This window comes from Sceloporus occidentalis, unplaced genomic scaffold (assembly GCF_023333645.1).
Source record: "Sceloporus occidentalis isolate IW3139 unplaced genomic scaffold, rSceOcc1.0.p SCAF_1, whole genome shotgun sequence".
In the NCBI taxonomy this organism is placed as follows: domain Eukaryota; kingdom Metazoa; phylum Chordata; class Lepidosauria; order Squamata; family Phrynosomatidae; genus Sceloporus; species Sceloporus occidentalis.
Genome location: NW_028316981.1, coordinates 169,770,235 through 169,788,102, shown reverse-complemented (window position 1 = coordinate 169,788,102; position 17,868 = coordinate 169,770,235). Strand labels below are relative to the sequence as shown.

Sequence of the window (17,868 nt, the reverse complement as noted above, 5' to 3'; positions counted from 1 at the left end):
CTCAAAATGGAGGACATGTTGGGAATTCCTCCTGGAGAGAAGGCTGAAAAGTAGGACATGTCCTAGAGAAGGAAATATTAAATTAACGCCTCTCAAAATGGAGGACATGTTGGGAATTCCTCCTGGAGAGAAGGCTGAAAAGTAGGACATGTCCTAGAGAAGGAAATATTAAATTAACGCCTCTCAAAATGGAGGACATGTTGGGAATTCCTCCTGGAGAGAAGGCTGAAAGGTGGAACCTGTCCAGGAGAGAGGAGCCCAGCCCAGCCCATCCACGTACCGCCTGAGAGGCAGGGAGGCAGGGGGCCCTTCTTCCTGCCCACCGGCCACAAACGCCAGGGAGCCGCAGAGAAGGCAGCAGCTGGAGGGAGCACTCCCTCGCGCGCCGAGTTCAAATCCTCGCCGGCGGCCAATCACCAGCGCGGCCCCGCCTCTGAGGCCTAGCCTCCCTGCCTCCTGGAGCCTCCAACGCTAAAGCCCTGCCCAGGCCTTTCAGCCTGACACTGGCAAGGAGGAGCAGCACACAATTAGTTTTCAGGGCGCCTCCTCCTTTGCAACAGCACCAGTGCAATGGCCTTGGTTGCTCCAAAACACACTGCAGAAACAATCCACTTTGAGACTGCCTTAACTGCCCTGGCTGGCTCAGTTCTAAGGAATTCTGGGAATTGTAGTCTATTGTGGCCCCAGAACTCTCTCTCTCTGACAGAGAAGGCGAAGGCCCAAAGCACACTGCAGAAATAATCCAGTTTGAGACCATTTTAACTGCCCTGGTTCAATGCCAGGGAATCCTGGGAATTGTAGCTTTAGGTCCAAAACACACTGCAGGAGTAATCCACTGTGAGACCGCGTTTGATTGCCACAGATAGGTGATTTGGGAATCAGGAAATAATTACCAGTATATTATTTACATTTTTATATTATGATATGGTGTTATACTAGAGAGCCAGTGTGCATGGTGGTTTTGAGTGTTGGATTGCGACTCTGGAGACCAGGGTTTGATTCTCAGCTTGGCCATGAAACCCACTGGGTGACCTTGGCAAGCAAGTCACACCCTCAGTCTTAGAGGATGGCCATGGCAAACCTCTTCTGAACAAATTTTGCCAAGAAAACCCAACAATAAATAAACCATATGAAACGAGTGAATATTTATATTAGTGTTTTTAGCTTTTGTTTTGCTGTGCCCTACATTTTTCTTGAATGTCCTACATTTTGCAGTGCCTTGTCCTCCTTTGCGATTAGAATATATTATCACCCTGCTTTGGGCAAGTCACACTTTCTCAGCCTCAGAGGATGGCCATGGCAAACTTCCTCTGAACAAACCTTGCCCAGAAAACCCCATGACAAATAAACCATATGAAATGAGTGAATATTTATATTAGTGTTTTTAGCTTTTATTTTGCCATGTCCCATATTTTTCCTTGAATATCCTATATTTTGTGGTGCCTCTTTTGTGGTTAGAGCATCTTGTCACTCTTCCCTGGGCAAGTCACACTCTCTCAGCCTCAGAGGATGGCCATGGCAAATCTCCTCTGAATAAACGCCCAGAAAACCCCATGACAAATGAAACATATGAAAGCATGTATTTATATTAATGTGTTGAGCTTTTACTTTGCCATGCCCTACATTTCCCCTCGAATGTCCTACATTCTGTGGTGCCTTCTCCTTTGCTGTTGTTAAGGCATCTTGTCACCCTAACTTGTGCAAGTCACACTCTATCAGCCTAATAGGATGGCCATGGCAAACCTCCTCTGAACAAACCTTGCCAAGAAACCCCATGATAAATAAACCATATGAAATGAGCAAATATTTAGTGTTTTTAGCTTTTATTTTGCCATGTCCCACATTTTTTTTTCTCAGTGTCCTACATTCTGCTGAGTCTTGTCTGTCATCCTTTGTGGTGAGGAGACATGTGGTCACCCTGCCCTTGAGGAACATGCCTTGTTATGATAAGATCATGGCTCCTTCTATTGTATTTATTTCATTTGTATGCCGCCTTTCTCCCCATAGGGTCCCAAGGTGGCTCACACAGACAATTCTACATTGATTGTTTACACCAGAGTGACGAAAAACCCCTTTTGAAGAAACTTGCCATGAAAACCCCATGATAGGTTTGCTTGGGGTCAGAAAAGACTTGAAGGGACACTATTAATAGCAATAACACACACACTAATGGCCACCAGTGGGAGAGAACCCTGGCTGGAATCTATGGAGTGAAATCATAAGTGCTGTCGGGGCAACCGCAGTGTGCATGCTCAGAGGGCCTGAAGGCAGTTGATTCTCTCACGGTTCTGTCAAGAGGGCTGCCATTTTAGCACCATGGCTGCCTGTGGTGGCAAGGCATTGCACCCTGTGACTCATGTCATTTTCGACCTGGATGGTACCATGTTGAATACTGAAACTCTTTATACACTGGTGCTGGAAGATCTCTGCGGCCGCTATGGGAAGAAGTTCGGTTGGGAGCAAAAAGACGTCATTATGGGCAGAAGGGAATTGGAGGCGCTGGATATTCTTCGAAAGCTCCTCGACATTCCCCTGACAGCCGACCAAATGATGGCTGAAATTGATAAGAAGAAGAAAGAGTTGTTTCCCACAGCTTCACTGATGCCAGGTGTTGAAAAACTGGTCCGCCATCTCCACCAGCACAAGATACCATTTGCTGTTGGCTCCAGCTCCCTTCGAGAGCCCTATGAATTGAAAACAGTCCACCACAAAGCTTTGTTTGGTTTATTCCATCATATCGTGCTGGGCGATGACCCTGAAGTGAAAAATGGGAAGCCGCACCCTGACATTTTCCTAATCTGTGCCAAGAGGTTTGAACCTCCAGCACCTCCAGCCAAGTGCCTTGTTTTTGAAGATGCGCCCAATGGGGTCAAAGCAGCACTGGCGGCTGGGATGCAAGTGGTCATGGTTCCGGACGAACATCTGAAGAAAGAACTCACTAAAGAAGCAACCCTCGTACTCCAGTCTATGAATGACTTCAAGCCAGAAATGTTTGGCCTACCAAAATTTGACTGAGAACTGGTCCTGCCTCTCGTATAAACTTAGCCTTCCATGTCCCATGGAGTTATTTTTAGTAATTGTCCAAAGGGCTCATTGCCCCTATTGCTATTACATGCTCAGTTTCAGTAATGAAAGTTTACAGGGTAATTCTTCTGTTCAGATTTACATGGCTGCTAAAGGGAAAGATGGCCTTTGGATGTTGAAAGCTTCACAACGACGGTGTAGAATAGTGGTCCCCAAACTGTGCTCTTGAAAGAAATTTTGGACTTCAGCTCCCAGAATCCCAGACTATTGGCCAACTTGGCTGAGTCTTCTGGGAGCTGAAGTCCAAAATCTCTTAAAGGGCACAGTTTGGGGACCACTGCTGTAGAGGGTTAAAACAACTTATTAACCTAAATCCAGTTGTTAGTCTCAATTAGAATACACCCACTGATTTTGTGGAACTTATTTAAGGGTTTAAGTATTTAAGGGTTTAAGTAATTGATTCAGTAGGTCTGATTGACATTTTCTGTACAATGTTCAGAGGTATATTGCGACATCTGGTCCACCCAACACACAAGCTTTTCTCCCTCCCCCGTACATTTATTTAATTATCTCCCACTATTTATTTAATTATCACCTCAAAGCCTGTTAGGCCTCCTAAAGTGATACACAAGAGATAAACATTTTCTTAGGAATACAGCAATTTTAAAAAGCACATGTAAAAAACAGTGCCAACTGCCAACCCTAGTTTTAAGGACCAAGAGCTATACAAAACAGCACCACTTGGGATTGCCCAGCAGAACCTCAAAAGAGATGGAGCCACCCTGAGTTTCCTTGGGAGGGATCTCTAAAATCATGGTGCCATTACAGAGAGTGTCCTGTTTTGCTTACCAATCTTGCCTCTCAAGGAGGTGGGACAAACAGTAGAGTTTCTATTGAGGATCTCAAATTCCAATAAGGGTCTTGTGGGAGGAAGCTAATTGTTATCATGGATATGTTGTTGTTGTACCTTCAAGTTGTTTCCCAAGGCTTATCATGGGTTTTTTTTTTCAAGTTTCTTCAGAGGGGTTTGCCATTTTACTAGCACATAAGGTGTGTGTCCCAAAATGATTTTTCCATTTTCCTTTTTGTCTTTCACTATCCTGGATCAAAGCAAGACAAGATACAAATTCATCTCCAGATTATCAGTTTTAGTGCATATCACTAGGATTGTCACATATAGTATACAGCAGAAATGCTGGTACCTAAACATCAAAGCATTTAAAGACATCTTTTTTCTTTGGTAAATGGGAGCTGACAATCCTTCCATTTGGCAGAATAAAGAAACTGATTTGGGTGACTGGAAATGTGAAGAAGTGCTTGAAGATTTTTTTCCCCACAGGTTTTTTTCCCTTGGGTCCTGCACACCTTGACTTGTACGGATGGTAGAGGTATCATTTTTTGATCTTGGTCAGATGGCAAAAAATCTTGTACTCAAGAGTAAGACATCCCTTTTGGACAATGTGGCTGATGGTTCTCACATGAGTGGGATGGCAAATTGTATTCCCACTAAAAACAAGGTGACAGGGTGTATCATAGGGGAGGAAGTCCATTTATATTGTTGAAGAAAATGTCCAGATCACACACATTTATCTGGGATCAAGTTTCCCTTAATTCAGTTGGGGCTCACTTCTGCATAGGCCAATTTAGGAATGCACCACCAATGGGAGTCACAGTCAGCCTGAAGTCAAATAAGTGGGACTAGCATTTTGGGTAAACACATACATTCTAAATGTATATAGTGTAAGTCAGGAAGAGATTTTTTAAAACCCATTAATTTGCTCTTCCAATTCTCCATAACACTGACAATAACAATAAATGTTCCTGCTGCAAGCATCTCCATGCGATACTTGGGACATCAGAACCTAATCTAAAATGGTAAATGAGTGGTTGCGTCTCCCCATGCTCAGGCTACCCACAGTCTGCTCCTGACAACTGGCATTAGCTATTAGTATCCTCCTAAGGAGAAACTGCTTCAGATTTCTCTGTCCATAAAGAAGCAATGCAAGCCAGTGGGCGTAATGCTTTGAGTTCTGGATTTGGACACCAGGAAACCAGGGTTCAAATCCCCACTCAGTCATGGGAACCTACTGGGTGGCCACTCTCTCAACCTCAGAGGAAGGCAATGGCAAATTCCTTTTAATCAAAGCTTCCCAAGAAAAACAGATGGCAGGTTCACCATAGGTCAGAAGCAACTTGAAGCGACATAATGATAAAAAAAGCATTGGAGAGAGAAGGAAAGATAGACAGGTCCAGTGAGTGGACTCTTAAGAAATCAGCTGACTTGTCCAGGATTCAGGAGGACAGCATGAGCATCTGCCCTGTGCCAGTGAGCTAGTATGCTGCTGTCTGGGTTGGGGCAATTCCTATGTAGCTGCTGAACTTCCACTTTTGCCTAGACTTGTGGAAGGGTCCTTCTAAAACTGGCATTGCAATGTTAAGAGGAAAAAACTTTCACTTGTTTTACAGTGTTTTATTGTGGAATTTATGAGTACAGACCAGGAAAGCTTCAGGCCTCGTCTGCACTGCAGAAATAATGGAGCTTGACATCACTTTAACTGCGATTGTTGAATGCTATGGAATCCTGGGATTTGTAGTTTGTTGTGGCACCAGAACTCTCTGACCAAGAAGGTTAAATATCTCACAAAACGACAAATCCCAAAATTCCATAGCATTAAGCCATGGCAGTTAAAGTGGTGTTAAACTGCATTACATTGAGCCCTTGTTATCCAATGGGGGTTGGTTCGGATCTCCCATGGATAACACAATTTGTGGATGCTCCAGTCTCTTTAAATATAATGGCACAGCAAAATGGTGTCCCTTATATAAAATGGCAAAATCAAGGTTTGCAACTTGGAATTTATTTTTTGGGGGGGAATATTTTCAAGCTGTAGATGCTTGAATTCGTGGATAAAAATCCGTGGATAAGGAGGGCCAGCTGTATTGTACACCTTATTTGAAAAACAGCACTTTATTTTATTACATTTGTTGGGATAGTGAGAGGAAAACACTGGGATATAATTATTTCACTTTTTGGTGAGAGGAAGTATATTCTTAACTGTGTATAGCCTGACAGGAAGTTGGGAAAAAGTGTTTTGTTTCTAAAAGCAGAAGTGAAGGGAAGGGGGTGGAGGTTGGGAGGAAGCCTGGCCACCTGTCTTTTAAACTAATGTCTGTAATGTGGGGTGGTTTGGGATGCTTTTGTTCATTGGAAATTAGTCACAGTGACTCTGAAAGGTCTCCATTAAGAGAATATGTCACTTTTCCAGGCCTAAAGTCCAGTTTCCGAACTTGTTCTAAAGATGGGCCTGGGCCAGTAACAGTGGTGGTAGAGCTCTGTTTGCTCAGTGTGTTTTAATACAGCTTTTGTTTGACTCCAAATCTCTCAAGAGCTAAGTACTCTACAGTTATAGGGAAATAAGCCTGCATAAATGCCTATTTTATTCTACTTATTGCTGTGGTGTACCTTCAAGTAGTTTCTGACCTAAGGTGAGACTAATACAGTTTTTTCTTGAAAAGATTTGTTCAGAGGCAGTCTTTGCCTTCGTCTGATGCTGAGAGAGTGTGATTTACCCAAGGCCATTAAATGAACTTGGCTGAATGGGGATTCAAACCCAGGTCTTCAGTCATAGTCTGGTGCTCAAACTACTACACTACACTGACTCACTTCACCACCCTGGCTGTATTCTATTTATAACCAATCTTTCCCCCAACATGGAACCCAAGGTGGCTTACAACAGGCTAACAACATGGTTTCCTCTCTTCATGTTAATTCTGACATTGGACAGAAACCATGTGACTCTGCTGCAATAATAACAATCAAGAGTCTGGCAGTGACATCTTAAAGGCCAAATGACCTTATCTCCTACAAGCCTTGTTCAACTGTTATGTTCTAGCATCCAAATTTCATTTTCTCTTCTGCAAGACGTACAATGGGCATTGTTCTCATGGGTTCTGTGCCTAATCCAACCGTTCCATCTTGGTATGCAGGTAAGGGGCCTTCTTTTCTAGCTGATTTGGCTTTGAGCCATCCTCCCATCCCAAGAATACCTGGGAGTGAGATTAATACATTAATTTAGTGCCAGTGCTAGTAATTTTATCGCTGATTTTTATCTCCACTTAAAGTCTGGCACAGGAGAAGTTATCAAGTTACACCTAAGATGATAAACAAGAGAGCAGACCAGCAACATGCCCAGTTATAACAAATGTTTTTACAGTCATGCATCTCTTGTTCTTTTTTAAAAAAATGAGATGGGGCATGGAGCTGTGTAATTTGAACAGACAAGATCCCTATTTCTCACCTGTAATGGCTAGAAAGTGTGCTAGAGGCCATCCTTCCTCCCAGCAGAAAATCAAGTATAATGTGAAAGCCGCCTGACTGAGCCAACATAAGAGACTGTTTTTCAATTTAGTTAGATGTTAAATGTTGACAAATTCTACTACAGTGTCATCACAGGCGAGGAGTTAGTTCTACTTACTGTTGACTTGCCTTCCCTTCTACTTTGCTCTACCAAACCTAATGGGCACTAGATGCTACTACCTTATAGGAAGTATGATAAGTTGGCCTTTAAGCTGACCCAGACAGACACTTTGATCGCTATCGATCTAGCAGACTAACTCAGCTTCTGCCCAGTGTCAGAATTAACAAGAAGAGAAGCCATGTTGTTAGACTGTTACACCAATAGCAGCCATTCAAGAGTCTGGATGGTGATGCCTTTATGTCAAACATAACCTTGAAGAGCATTTGTGGAGTAAGGTGAAATCACAGAAGCTGTCAGGGCAACAGCAGTGTGTAGTGCAACTAGGTAGCCTGATTTCTTGCCTGCCCACCCTTCAGTTTTGGCTTTGTGGCATCTTGTTTACTTCCATCACAGGGACCCCTGTTCTGACAGTCTGATGGCTACCTCTTGTGGCAAGCCACTGCAGCCTGTCACGCATGTCATTTTTGACATGGATGGCACTCTTTTGAACACTGAAACCCTTTATACCATGATATTCCAAGAGCTCTGTGACAGCGTTGGGAAAAAATACACCTGGGAGGAGAAAACCATAATCATGGGAAGAAAAGAAGCAGATGCTATAGAAATAATTCGGAAGATCTTTGACATCCCCCTAACTACTGAAGAAATGAGGAGCGAAACTTTAAAGAAGAAAAGAAAATTATTTCCTACAGCCTCACTGTTGCCAGGTGCTGAAAAACTGGTCCATCATTTATACCAGCACAAGATACCCATAGCAGTTGCTACCAGTTCTGCTCGCGAGTCATATGAACTGAAAACAGGCCATCTCAAACCCTTGTTTGGTTTATTCCATCATATCGTGTTGGGTGATGACCCTGAAGTGAAAAATGGAAAGCCACAGCCTGATATTTTTTTAACCTGTGCCAAGAGATTTGAACCTCCAGCATCTCCAGCCAAGTGCCTAGTTTTTGAAGATGCACCCAATGGGGTAAAAGCAGCATTGGTGGCTGGGATGCAAGTGGTGATGGTTCCAGATGAAAATTTGAAGAAAGAACTCACTAAAGAAGCAACTCTAGTACTCCAGTCTATGAATGACTTCAAGCCAGAAATGTTTGGCCTACCAAAATTTGACTGAGAACTGTTCCTGCCTCTTGTATAAACTTAGCCTTCCATGTCAGAAGAAGGAGCAGATTACTTCTTTTTAGCAATTATTTTTTAATTGCTGAAAGAGCTGGTATACCGTACTCTAATTATGGCCCTGTACAGACGGGCCAAAATAAAACTGTTTCAGGTCAATTTGGAAGTGTGCTGTTTAAATGATGCATGCGTCCTAAGAGTCTGGAAGTTGCGCCAAAGCTTTTCTTGAATGTCCTCTAGAAGGCCCGCTGAAGCCGTCAGAGCCCTATTCGAGGGCCCCGGCGATGGCATCGGGCCTCCTGGAGGCCCGATGCCGGCGATGGCGCCCTCTAATAGGGCTCCGATGGCCGCATTGGGCCTCTGGAAGGCCCGCTGAAGCCGTCGGAGCCCTATTTGAGGGCCCCGGCGGCCGCATCGGGCCTCCTGGAGGCCCAATGCCATCGCTGGCACCCTCCAACAGGGCTCCAGCGGCAGCAGCGGGCCTCTGGAAGGCCCAATACCACCGTCACAGCCCTATTTGAGGGCTCCGGCGGCAGCAGCGGGCCTCCTGGAGGCCCGATGCTGTCGGTCGGTGGTGCCCTCCAACAGGGCTCCAGCGGCAGCAGCGGGCCTCCAGGAGACCCGGTGCCGTCGCTGGGGTCCTCCAAGAGGCTTTCTTGCCGGCCTCTGACAGGGCCTGGGGTCCCGTCAGGGGCCTGCAAAGATGGGGAGGCCTGGCCCCCGGAGGGTGAAAACTCCACCCTCGGCATGTGGCCCCGCCCCAGAGGGTGGAAGCTCCACCCCCGGCATGCGTCCCCGTCCCCGGAGGGTGGAAGCTCCACCCCCGGCTTCGGCCCCCCAGTCGCCTGAGGGACAGCAACCCGGCCCAAAAAGGTTGCCTACCCGTGGTGTAGGGGCAGCTACTGAAAAGGCCCTCTCTTGTGTCCCCACTCACCATTCTTGTGATGGTGGTGGGACTGAGAGAAGGGCATCTCCAGAGAATCTCAGAGCCTGGGCCAGCTCATACAGGCAGATACAGTCTGCCAAATAGCCTGGACCTGAGCCATATAGGGCTTTATAGGTCATAACCAGCACTTTGAATTGTGTCCGGAAACAAACTGGCAGCCAGTGGAGCTGTTTCAACAGGGGCATTGTGTGGTCTCTGCAACCTGCCCCAGTTAACAGTCTGGCTGCAGCTGTTTGGACCAGCTGAAGTTTCCGAACACTCTTCAAAGGCAGCCCCTTTAAATGTGCAAAACACTCCTGGTCACTGCAGAGACTTGGGCCTCCAGGCTCAAAGCTGAGTCCAAGAGTACCCCCAAAGTGGGAACCTGCACCTTCAGGGGAAGTGTAACCCCATTAACACAGGCTGGATCTTTATTCCCTGATCTGCCTTCCAACTGAGCAGGAGCACCTCTGTCTTGTCTGGGTTAAGTTTCAATTTGTTTGCCCTCATCCAGTCCATTACTGATGACATTCTGGTTTAGGACCAGAACCACCTTGGATTGAAGTGGAAAGGAATAAATAGTGTTGGGTGTCTTCCACATATTGATGGCATCTCACCCCAAAACTCTGGATGAACTCTCCCAGAGGTTTCATATATATGTTAAATAGCATAGGGCACAGACCCTGAGAGATGCAACAGATAAATGGCCAGGGCATCAAGCAGGAATCCCCCAGCACCACCTTCTGGGGATTTATGGTTTTATATTATATTATGGTGTTCTACTGTTTCTGCCCATGATAGGGAGAGAGGCTAATTTTGATCTAAGGCAGGGATGAGAATATCTGGCCTTCCCAAAACTTTTGTTCTATGACTTCCATCTAGGGTTGCCATAAGTCAGGACCTCCAAACCGGGACAAATGGAGGACACTTTTTTAAAAATGGAGGACATGCAAAAAAAAAATGCTGATTTTAAAAAAAATGTTAATATAAATGCATGTTTCTTAGCATGATCAAAATGGAGGACATTTTGGCATTATTCCTAGACAGATGGCAGAAATGTACTCCCTTTCTGGCCAAACCACCCCCCTCCATTCCAAAACACACACAACACACATTGGGGCATTTAACATGGCTTTATTTAACATGGCCTCTTGCATATTTCAGAGGCTTATTCCATAACCAGACCCCTTGGGTTTAACACTTAACATGGTTTAACATTAAACATGGCTATATTTAACATAGCTTCTTACATATTGCAGTTGCTTCCATAACCAAACCCTTTGGGTTTAACACTTAATATGGTTTAACATGGGCATGCATATTTAAAATATCAAGGTGTTTTAACAAGAAGTGGATGTGGATGGGCCCTCGGTTTCAGGTTTCTTGCACCAACTGTACTTCTCAGAAGTGTGTACTTTCGCAAGATACTTTGATTTTTCTTCGCTGCTCATTAGTTTGTAAAAATCAGAGCAACTTACATTGGCCATATTGTACTGTATGTCCAGAATGGCCCGAATAGATGGCAAAGCTAATCTTTTCCTCTCATCAGTCCACTGGGCATTCATCAGTGAGAAAACTCTCTCTACATTGGCATTATGCCCTGGAAGAGAGAAGTAAAACTGCACTACCTTCAGAAGCTCAGAATATTGTTCTTCTGAAACACAGCTTTTAAAAAATAAAACCCACTTCTTGTGTGCCAAAGTATCCAAGTCAGAATCTGTTTGAGTCTCGGACAGAAAAGCCTTCAGTTTTGTCAGCTGATCAAACAACCTGCCTTCATCAATAGTACAACAGCTATTTTTCTCTAGCCACAAAAAAGTACATTCTACCTCTTCCCATGAAACTGATGACTTCAGAAGTAGCCAATCAAAATGTTTGAGTTCAGAGAGAGACTCGCTCCATTTCGACAGATACTTCACACTTTCTTCATAAAATGACATAAATTCTTTTCTGATTGTTACAGATCTTGTTTCATGTAACAGAGTCTTTACCTTTGAGGACAGGAAAGCTTTACTATGCCTTTCATTCAAAGTTTTAATTACTTCCTCTAAAACCAATCTCACTTCATTAACTGAAATGTCTTTTTTCTCAATTTTGCACATTGCCATTTGAAAGAGACTCATTTGTGAATGTACAAACCAAAAATAGACCTCCCCAGCTCCATCAGAGAAAAAAAATGTAATATGAACTGTGCATGTATCGGAGACAGACAAAAAATAGGACTTCAGTGATTCAAACATCAGCAAGAACCTCGCTATTGCTGGAAAGAGACTTAACCACCTAGTTTTTACACTATTAAGAGATCATGGTATGTTGCATTCACAAACTCACAATATTCCATAAGTGATGCAACCCTAACAGTGAATATCGAAAAATGATTATACACCCTCTCTATAGTAGCATTAATATCAACTGAGAGATGGCGAACCCCGAATTGTATGGAGTTGTGCAAAAAATGGGCAGGCCACCCAATTCCAACAACTGTTCTGCCCAGCTTAGATTGCAGTTTGGTAAACACATTGTTTGTCCCTTTCCTCGACAAACCTCCAAAATTAGTATTTGTATTGTCTCCCCCAAATGAGCTAATTTTCCCATCAATTCCTTGACGTACAACAACACTGTGAAGGTATTCTGAAACAGTGTCAGAAGTTTCATTCTGCAATTCCACCAATTCTAAAAGCTTTGACTGAACACCCTCTTCTTTGTCAAAGTACTGAATGAGCACTGGGAATATTTTATGGTAATTATGGTTGCTGTTAAAATATATTTCTAAATTGTATTGAAAATGTTCAGATGTGTCAATGGTTAACTAAGGTTTAAAATGGTTCCTGTTGAAGGCCAGAAAGTCTAGGCCCGGAAGAGCAAGTCTTCAAGGACATGTGCTGAGACATAATATCAACAAATGTATTATTGTTATGCTCCTGTGTAGCATGGTGACTTCATGGGAAAGAGGTGTGTCCACTTGGTGGGAAAGTTGATCTTGTGAGAGAACAAAGACTGATGTCACATTCAAGCTTTTAGCATGGACTCTAAAAGAGTATAGATGTATAGTAGCTTGCTGTAAAGTGTAAATAGCAACAAAGTTAATAAACCCTCATTTGAGTGAAAATCTGTGTTGAAGTTACTTTGATATTGAGTAGCTGAGAAGACTACATCTGTTCCAGTTGGTACCAGTTCAGAACCACCAGTAACAAGAGACATCAACCATCCCAAAGATCTTTTTCTCTAACAAGTGGTAGCAGAGGATGGTTAGGATGGTTGCCGAGATGGTTTGCCTGAGGATGGTTCCCAGGATGGTTGCCAAGCTGGTGTGCTGAGATGGTCTTCTGGAGGGTCTGCTGTTGCTGAAGTTCCTGTTCCACTGAGAATCTGCTGTGGAGTTTTTCTTCCAGCTGTAAGTTAGCTCTGTGTTGTTCATCTGTCCTGTGCCGGGAGGCAAATGGGAAGATAACAGTGTTTGTTGGACATTTTGCTGGGACTCTTGGCTGTTTTGCCGTTTGCTTTGAATCATGGAGGCGGCAGCAAGATTTCCCAAGTTAAACAACAACAATTACAGCTCTTGGGCTGTTTACACAGAATCGCTGTTGGTCCGTGAGGGTCTCTGGCGTGTTGTGGAACAAGGTCCTACTGAGGCTACACGTGCTGATGATTCAAAGGCACGAGCTACAATTTTACTCACTGTTGAGCCTAACCAGATTAATCATGTGAGGCTCAAGACTAGTGCTAAAGCTGTCTGGGACACTTTGAAGAATGTGCATGAAAGTAGCACTGCCTTGTCCAGGATGCTCTGTTGCAAAAGGTTATATGCTTGCAAGATGCAAAGTAACCAAGATCCTGAGAAGCATTTGGAGGAAATGCATGACCTGTTTGCACAAGTGCAGCTGAGAGGTGTCACCTTGCCTGAGGAGCAAAAGGCGTACATCTTGCTTGGGAGTTTGTCCCAAGACTTTGAGCACATATTGCATAGCTTCCAAGGGATGGCTGAAGACCAGATGACTGCTGAGTTGGTGTCGGCGCGCGTCTTGGAGGAGAGCCAGCGACGGAAGTCAGAAGGGCTCCAGAGGCAGCAGCGACAGATACCAAAGGTATTCAACCCACTGGAGGTTGTGGAGAATTGCCAGCAGGAGAAGGCTGCAGTGTCCAAGTCTTGTTTCTATTGCAAGAAGCCAGGGCACGTCCAAAAGAACTGTTGAAAGTTGGCAGCATCGAAGAAGAAGCAGGGAAAAGGTGCTAGTTGCAGGAGTGGAGCGGCAGTTGTGGCTGGGGACAATGACTGCAAAGCCCATCAAGCAGCCACAGTGAGTTCAGTCTGGATGCTGGATTCTGGGGCTTCTAACCATATGTGTAATGACAATAAGCTCTTGAAAGCTAAGTCTGTGTCAAATGTTCAGTCTGTTGCAATGGCTGATGGTGTTCCCAGAGAGGTAAAACATATGGGTACTGTACATGTTCCTAGTTTTGGGGAAGATTTTGAAAATGTTTTGTGTGTTCCCAAATTGAAGAATTGTCTTGTTAGTGTGTCTGCATTAACAACAGATGGGTATGCTTTGAAATTTGAAGGAGATAAATGCATAATTAGCAAAGGGAACAAGGTATGTGCACAAGCACAAAAGAAAAATAAATTGTATTTTATGCTTGACAAAGCTGAGTGTGCCAGTGTCAGTAATGTGCCTTTACATGCAGATTGTGCACATTATTTTCACAGAGTGTTTGGTCATATAGGGTTTTCAGGTTTGGAAAAGCTAGGAGAGGTTTGTCCTGAGTTCAAAATGAATTCTTGTCCTAATCATCTTGATTGTTCTGTTTGCAGTAAGATCAAATTGAAAGCTTTTCCAGTGGCCAAGCAAACAAAATGTGTCACCAAAAGGCCGTTTGAGGTGGTGCATGCTGATTTGGCTGGGCCTTTAACTAAAACTGTTGGGGGAAGTCAGTATTTTCTGGTAATTGTAGACAGGCACACAAGGTACTCCTATGTGAAAGTCTTGAAGGAGAAAAGTGAGGTTGCTGAAGTCTTCAAAGACTGGGTGAATCAAATAGAGCGCCAATTTGAGTACAAAGTGGGTTCTTTGGTCACTGACAGAGGAGGCGAATTTTTATCTTCTGACCTTAAGAATTGGTTGCAGAAGAAAGGTATACGTCACAACACCACTAATCCTGCAGTTCCACAGGAAGATGGGTTGGCAGAGAGACGTATTGGTGTTTTGAAGCAGATGAAAGACTGTATGTTATTGGATGCTAATGTTTCTGAAAAATTTTGGGGTGAAGCAGTTTTAATGGCTAACCATATAGCAAATAGGGTGTGGAATTCAGCCGTGAAGCAAACACCTTATCAGATGCTACATGGTAGACCACCAAACTTAAAATACCTGAGGGTGTTTGGGCAATTTGCAAATGTGTTTGTGCCAACAAAATTCAGAAAGAAGGGTGAACGTAAATGGAAAAGGTTGATGTTTGTGGGTTATTCTGGCAACAGTTATAAATTTTACCAGGGTCATGGGAGAATTTTGTTGTCCAGAAGTGCCAATTTTGAGAAACATTCTGGCTGGGAGAGGTTGCATTCCAATCAGGAAGTGTTTCTGCGACTGGGGCAAAGTGCTGGAAATGGAGGGGTAAGACAGCCCACAATGTCCACAATGTCTCCAGAGGAGGAGAAACCCAGTACTTCACAACACACTCAAACACAGCCAACACTACACACACCCATCACCACAAGTCAGTTTGAAGTTGTGTCAAAGAGGGACACTGAGGTGCAAACTAGTTCAGAAAGTGAGGATGAGAGAGGTAGAACAAAGGTGTTGATTCCTAGGAGGTCTCAGAGAGTGAGAAAGCCTCCTGACAGATTTGTTGTTCAGACTGCAACTGCTTGTTGTGCAGTGGCTGATGAGCCTGAGAGTTTTGAAGAGTTGCAGAAGTTTCCTAAGGAGGAGAAAGACAAATGGTTTTCTGCTATGGACCAAGAATTCTTGTCTCTAGTTGAGAAGCAGGTTTTTGATATTGTTGATAGGCCTAAAGACCACAAGGTTGTGGGTTGCAAGTGGGTCTATAAGAAGAAGGAAATGCCTGATAATAGTCAAAAGTACAAAGCCAGGTTGGTAGCTAAAGGGTTCACACAGCAAAGGTTTGAGAATTTTGACAAAACTTTCTCACCTACTGCAAAGCCAGAAAGTTTGAGATTAGTGCTTGCATTAGCTGTGAGGCAAAGAACAGTGGTAAGGCATTTTGATTTTGAGACGGCTTACCTAAATGCTAAGCTTGAGGAGGAAATTTACATGGAACAACCTCCTGGTTTTGGTAGTAATACTGAGACAAAAGTGTGTAAGTTGAATAAAGCGTTGTATGGCTTGAAACAAAGTGCACGTTGCTGGAATCAGTGTATTCATGCTGAGCTTGAAAGGCTTGGGTTTAAACGAAGTGTTGCAGATGCTTGTGTTTACACTAGAGGAGGGGTAGTTCTTGTGATTTATGTGGATGATCTTTGTGTAACAGCTAATTCAGAACAAGAAGTGCAAGAGGTACAAAAGGAATTGTCTCAGAAGTTTGCATTGAAGGACTTGGGAAATCTGAAAGCTTACCTAGGGATAGAAGTAGAGTGGACAGATGATGGCAGATGTCTGTTGAGTCAGAAGAAAAAGATTGAGAGGCTGATTGAGAAGTGTGGATTGCAGGATGCAAAGCCTGTGAAAAGCCCAATGACTCCTGGTTATGCCAGTGCAGAGTCTGCTGAATTGTTTGATAATCCTGAGTTGTACAGAAGTGTAATTGGTAGTTTGTTGTTCATTGCTAACAATACACGGCCTGATATTTCTTTTGCAGTTGGTTTATTGAGTAGAAGTGCAAATAGTCCAAAGGTGGATGATTGGACGGCTGTGAAACATGTTTTGAGGTATTTGAAAGGTAGCAAGAACAAGAAGCTTGTGTTTCAAGGAAGTGAAGAGAATCTAGTGTGTTACGCAGATAGTTCTTTTGCAAGTGAGGCAGAAAAGAAGTCAATAACAGGAATTGTGATTAAGTTTGCAGGTAGTCCAGTTGTTTGGAGAAGTAGAAAACAGAATTGTGTAGCACTTAGTACTTCAGAAGCAGAATTTGCTGCATTGTCTGATTTGTCTGGAGAGATAGTTTGGATTAGACAGTTGTTAAGTGATCTGGGAGAAAATTGCACTGAGCCTACTTTGGTTTTTGAGGATTCACAATCATGTATTGGGATGGCAGAGGCTGAGAATTTGAAGTGCAGGACTAAGTACATTGGAGTAAGGTACCAGAATGTAAGAGAGTTAGTTCAGAATGGTATCCTAAAGATAGAGTACATTGACACAAGGGATAACTTGGCAGATGTTTTGACAAAGGCACTTTCTGGAGAAAGACATGAACAACTTTCTTGTGCAATTGGTATGGTTCCTTAACTCCACAAAGATATAAATGTAAATACACAGTGTTATTCCACATCTGTACATTTTGGAGGGGCATGTTAAAATATATTTCTAAATTGTATTGAAAATGTTCAGATGTGTCAATGGTTAACTAAGGTTTAAAATGGTTCCTGTTGAAGGCCAGAAAGTCTAGGCCCGGAAGAGCAAGTCTTCAAGGACATGTGCTGAGACATAATATCAACAAATGTATTATTGTTATGCTCCTGTGTAGCATGGTGACTTCATGGGAAAGAGGTGTGTCCACTTGGTGGGAAAGTTGATCTTGTGAGAGAACAAAGACTGATGTCACATTCAAGCTTTTAGCATGGACTCTAAAAGAGTATAGATGTATAGTAGCTTGCTGTAAAGTGTAAATAGCAACAAAGTTAATAAACCCTCATTTGAGTGAAAATCTGTGTTGAAGTTACTTTGATATTGAGTAGCTGAGAAGACTACATCTGTTCCAGTTGGTACCAGTTCAGAACCACCAGTAACAAGAGACATCAACCATCCCAAAGATCTTTTTCTCTAACAGTTGCTAGCATCTGTACTAACACCAATAAAACCACATTTGTCAAGGCTTTTTTTTAATTCAGCCTGAATTAAAGGTGAAATTACATTGTTTACCACCGCCTCAGTTTTTGTCTTTGAACTTGAAAAGGTTGTAGCTATTTTAGAGTCACCAAAAATTTCAGACATCAACTTGCTTGTGCATACTGTAGAATTGTATGATTGGTGATGCTTAACAGTGTGGAAAGCAAATGTTACCTCTGCTAAAGCAACCTTTTTTGCTTCAGTTTTGCCTGGTGCAAAAAATGATGTAAACTGCTTGGAGGCTGAAGCACATTTAGCAGCATTCATATGCTTCGTGGTTGCAAGGTGAAAGGTGATGTCATTTCTCCCACCATGCGATATGGAA

At 43.4% G+C, this 17,868-nt stretch overlaps 1 protein-coding gene and 1 pseudogene across 1 annotated transcript; both read left to right on the top strand.

Moving 5' to 3' along the window:
* Positions 1–2,306: 2,306 nt before the first annotated feature.
* LOC149322709 (pseudouridine-5'-phosphatase pseudogene) lies at positions 2,307–3,216 on the top strand (annotated as a pseudogene).
* Positions 3,217–7,917: 4,701 nt separating this feature from the next.
* LOC149322708 (pseudouridine-5'-phosphatase-like) lies at positions 7,918–8,616 on the top strand. Its single transcript, XM_089531146.1, has 2 exons — positions 7,918–8,079; positions 8,209–8,616. The coding sequence occupies exons 1-2, from the start codon at positions 7,918–7,920 to the stop codon at positions 8,614–8,616; spliced, it is 570 nt and encodes a 189-aa protein (XP_089387272.1).
* Positions 8,617–17,868: the final 9,252 nt, after the last annotated feature.

What these genes read in the sequence shown, in the direction of transcription:
- LOC149322708 (XM_089531146.1), top strand. Translation starts at nt 7,918, where the DNA reads ATGGCTACCTCTTGTGGCAAGCCACTGCAGCCTGTCACGCATGTCATT. An exon ending in AGGAGAAAACCATAATCATG is followed by an intron (nt 8,080 to 8,208) that starts GGAAGAAAAGAA and finishes TCACTGTTGCCA; the next exon opens with GGTGCTGAAAAACTGGTCCA.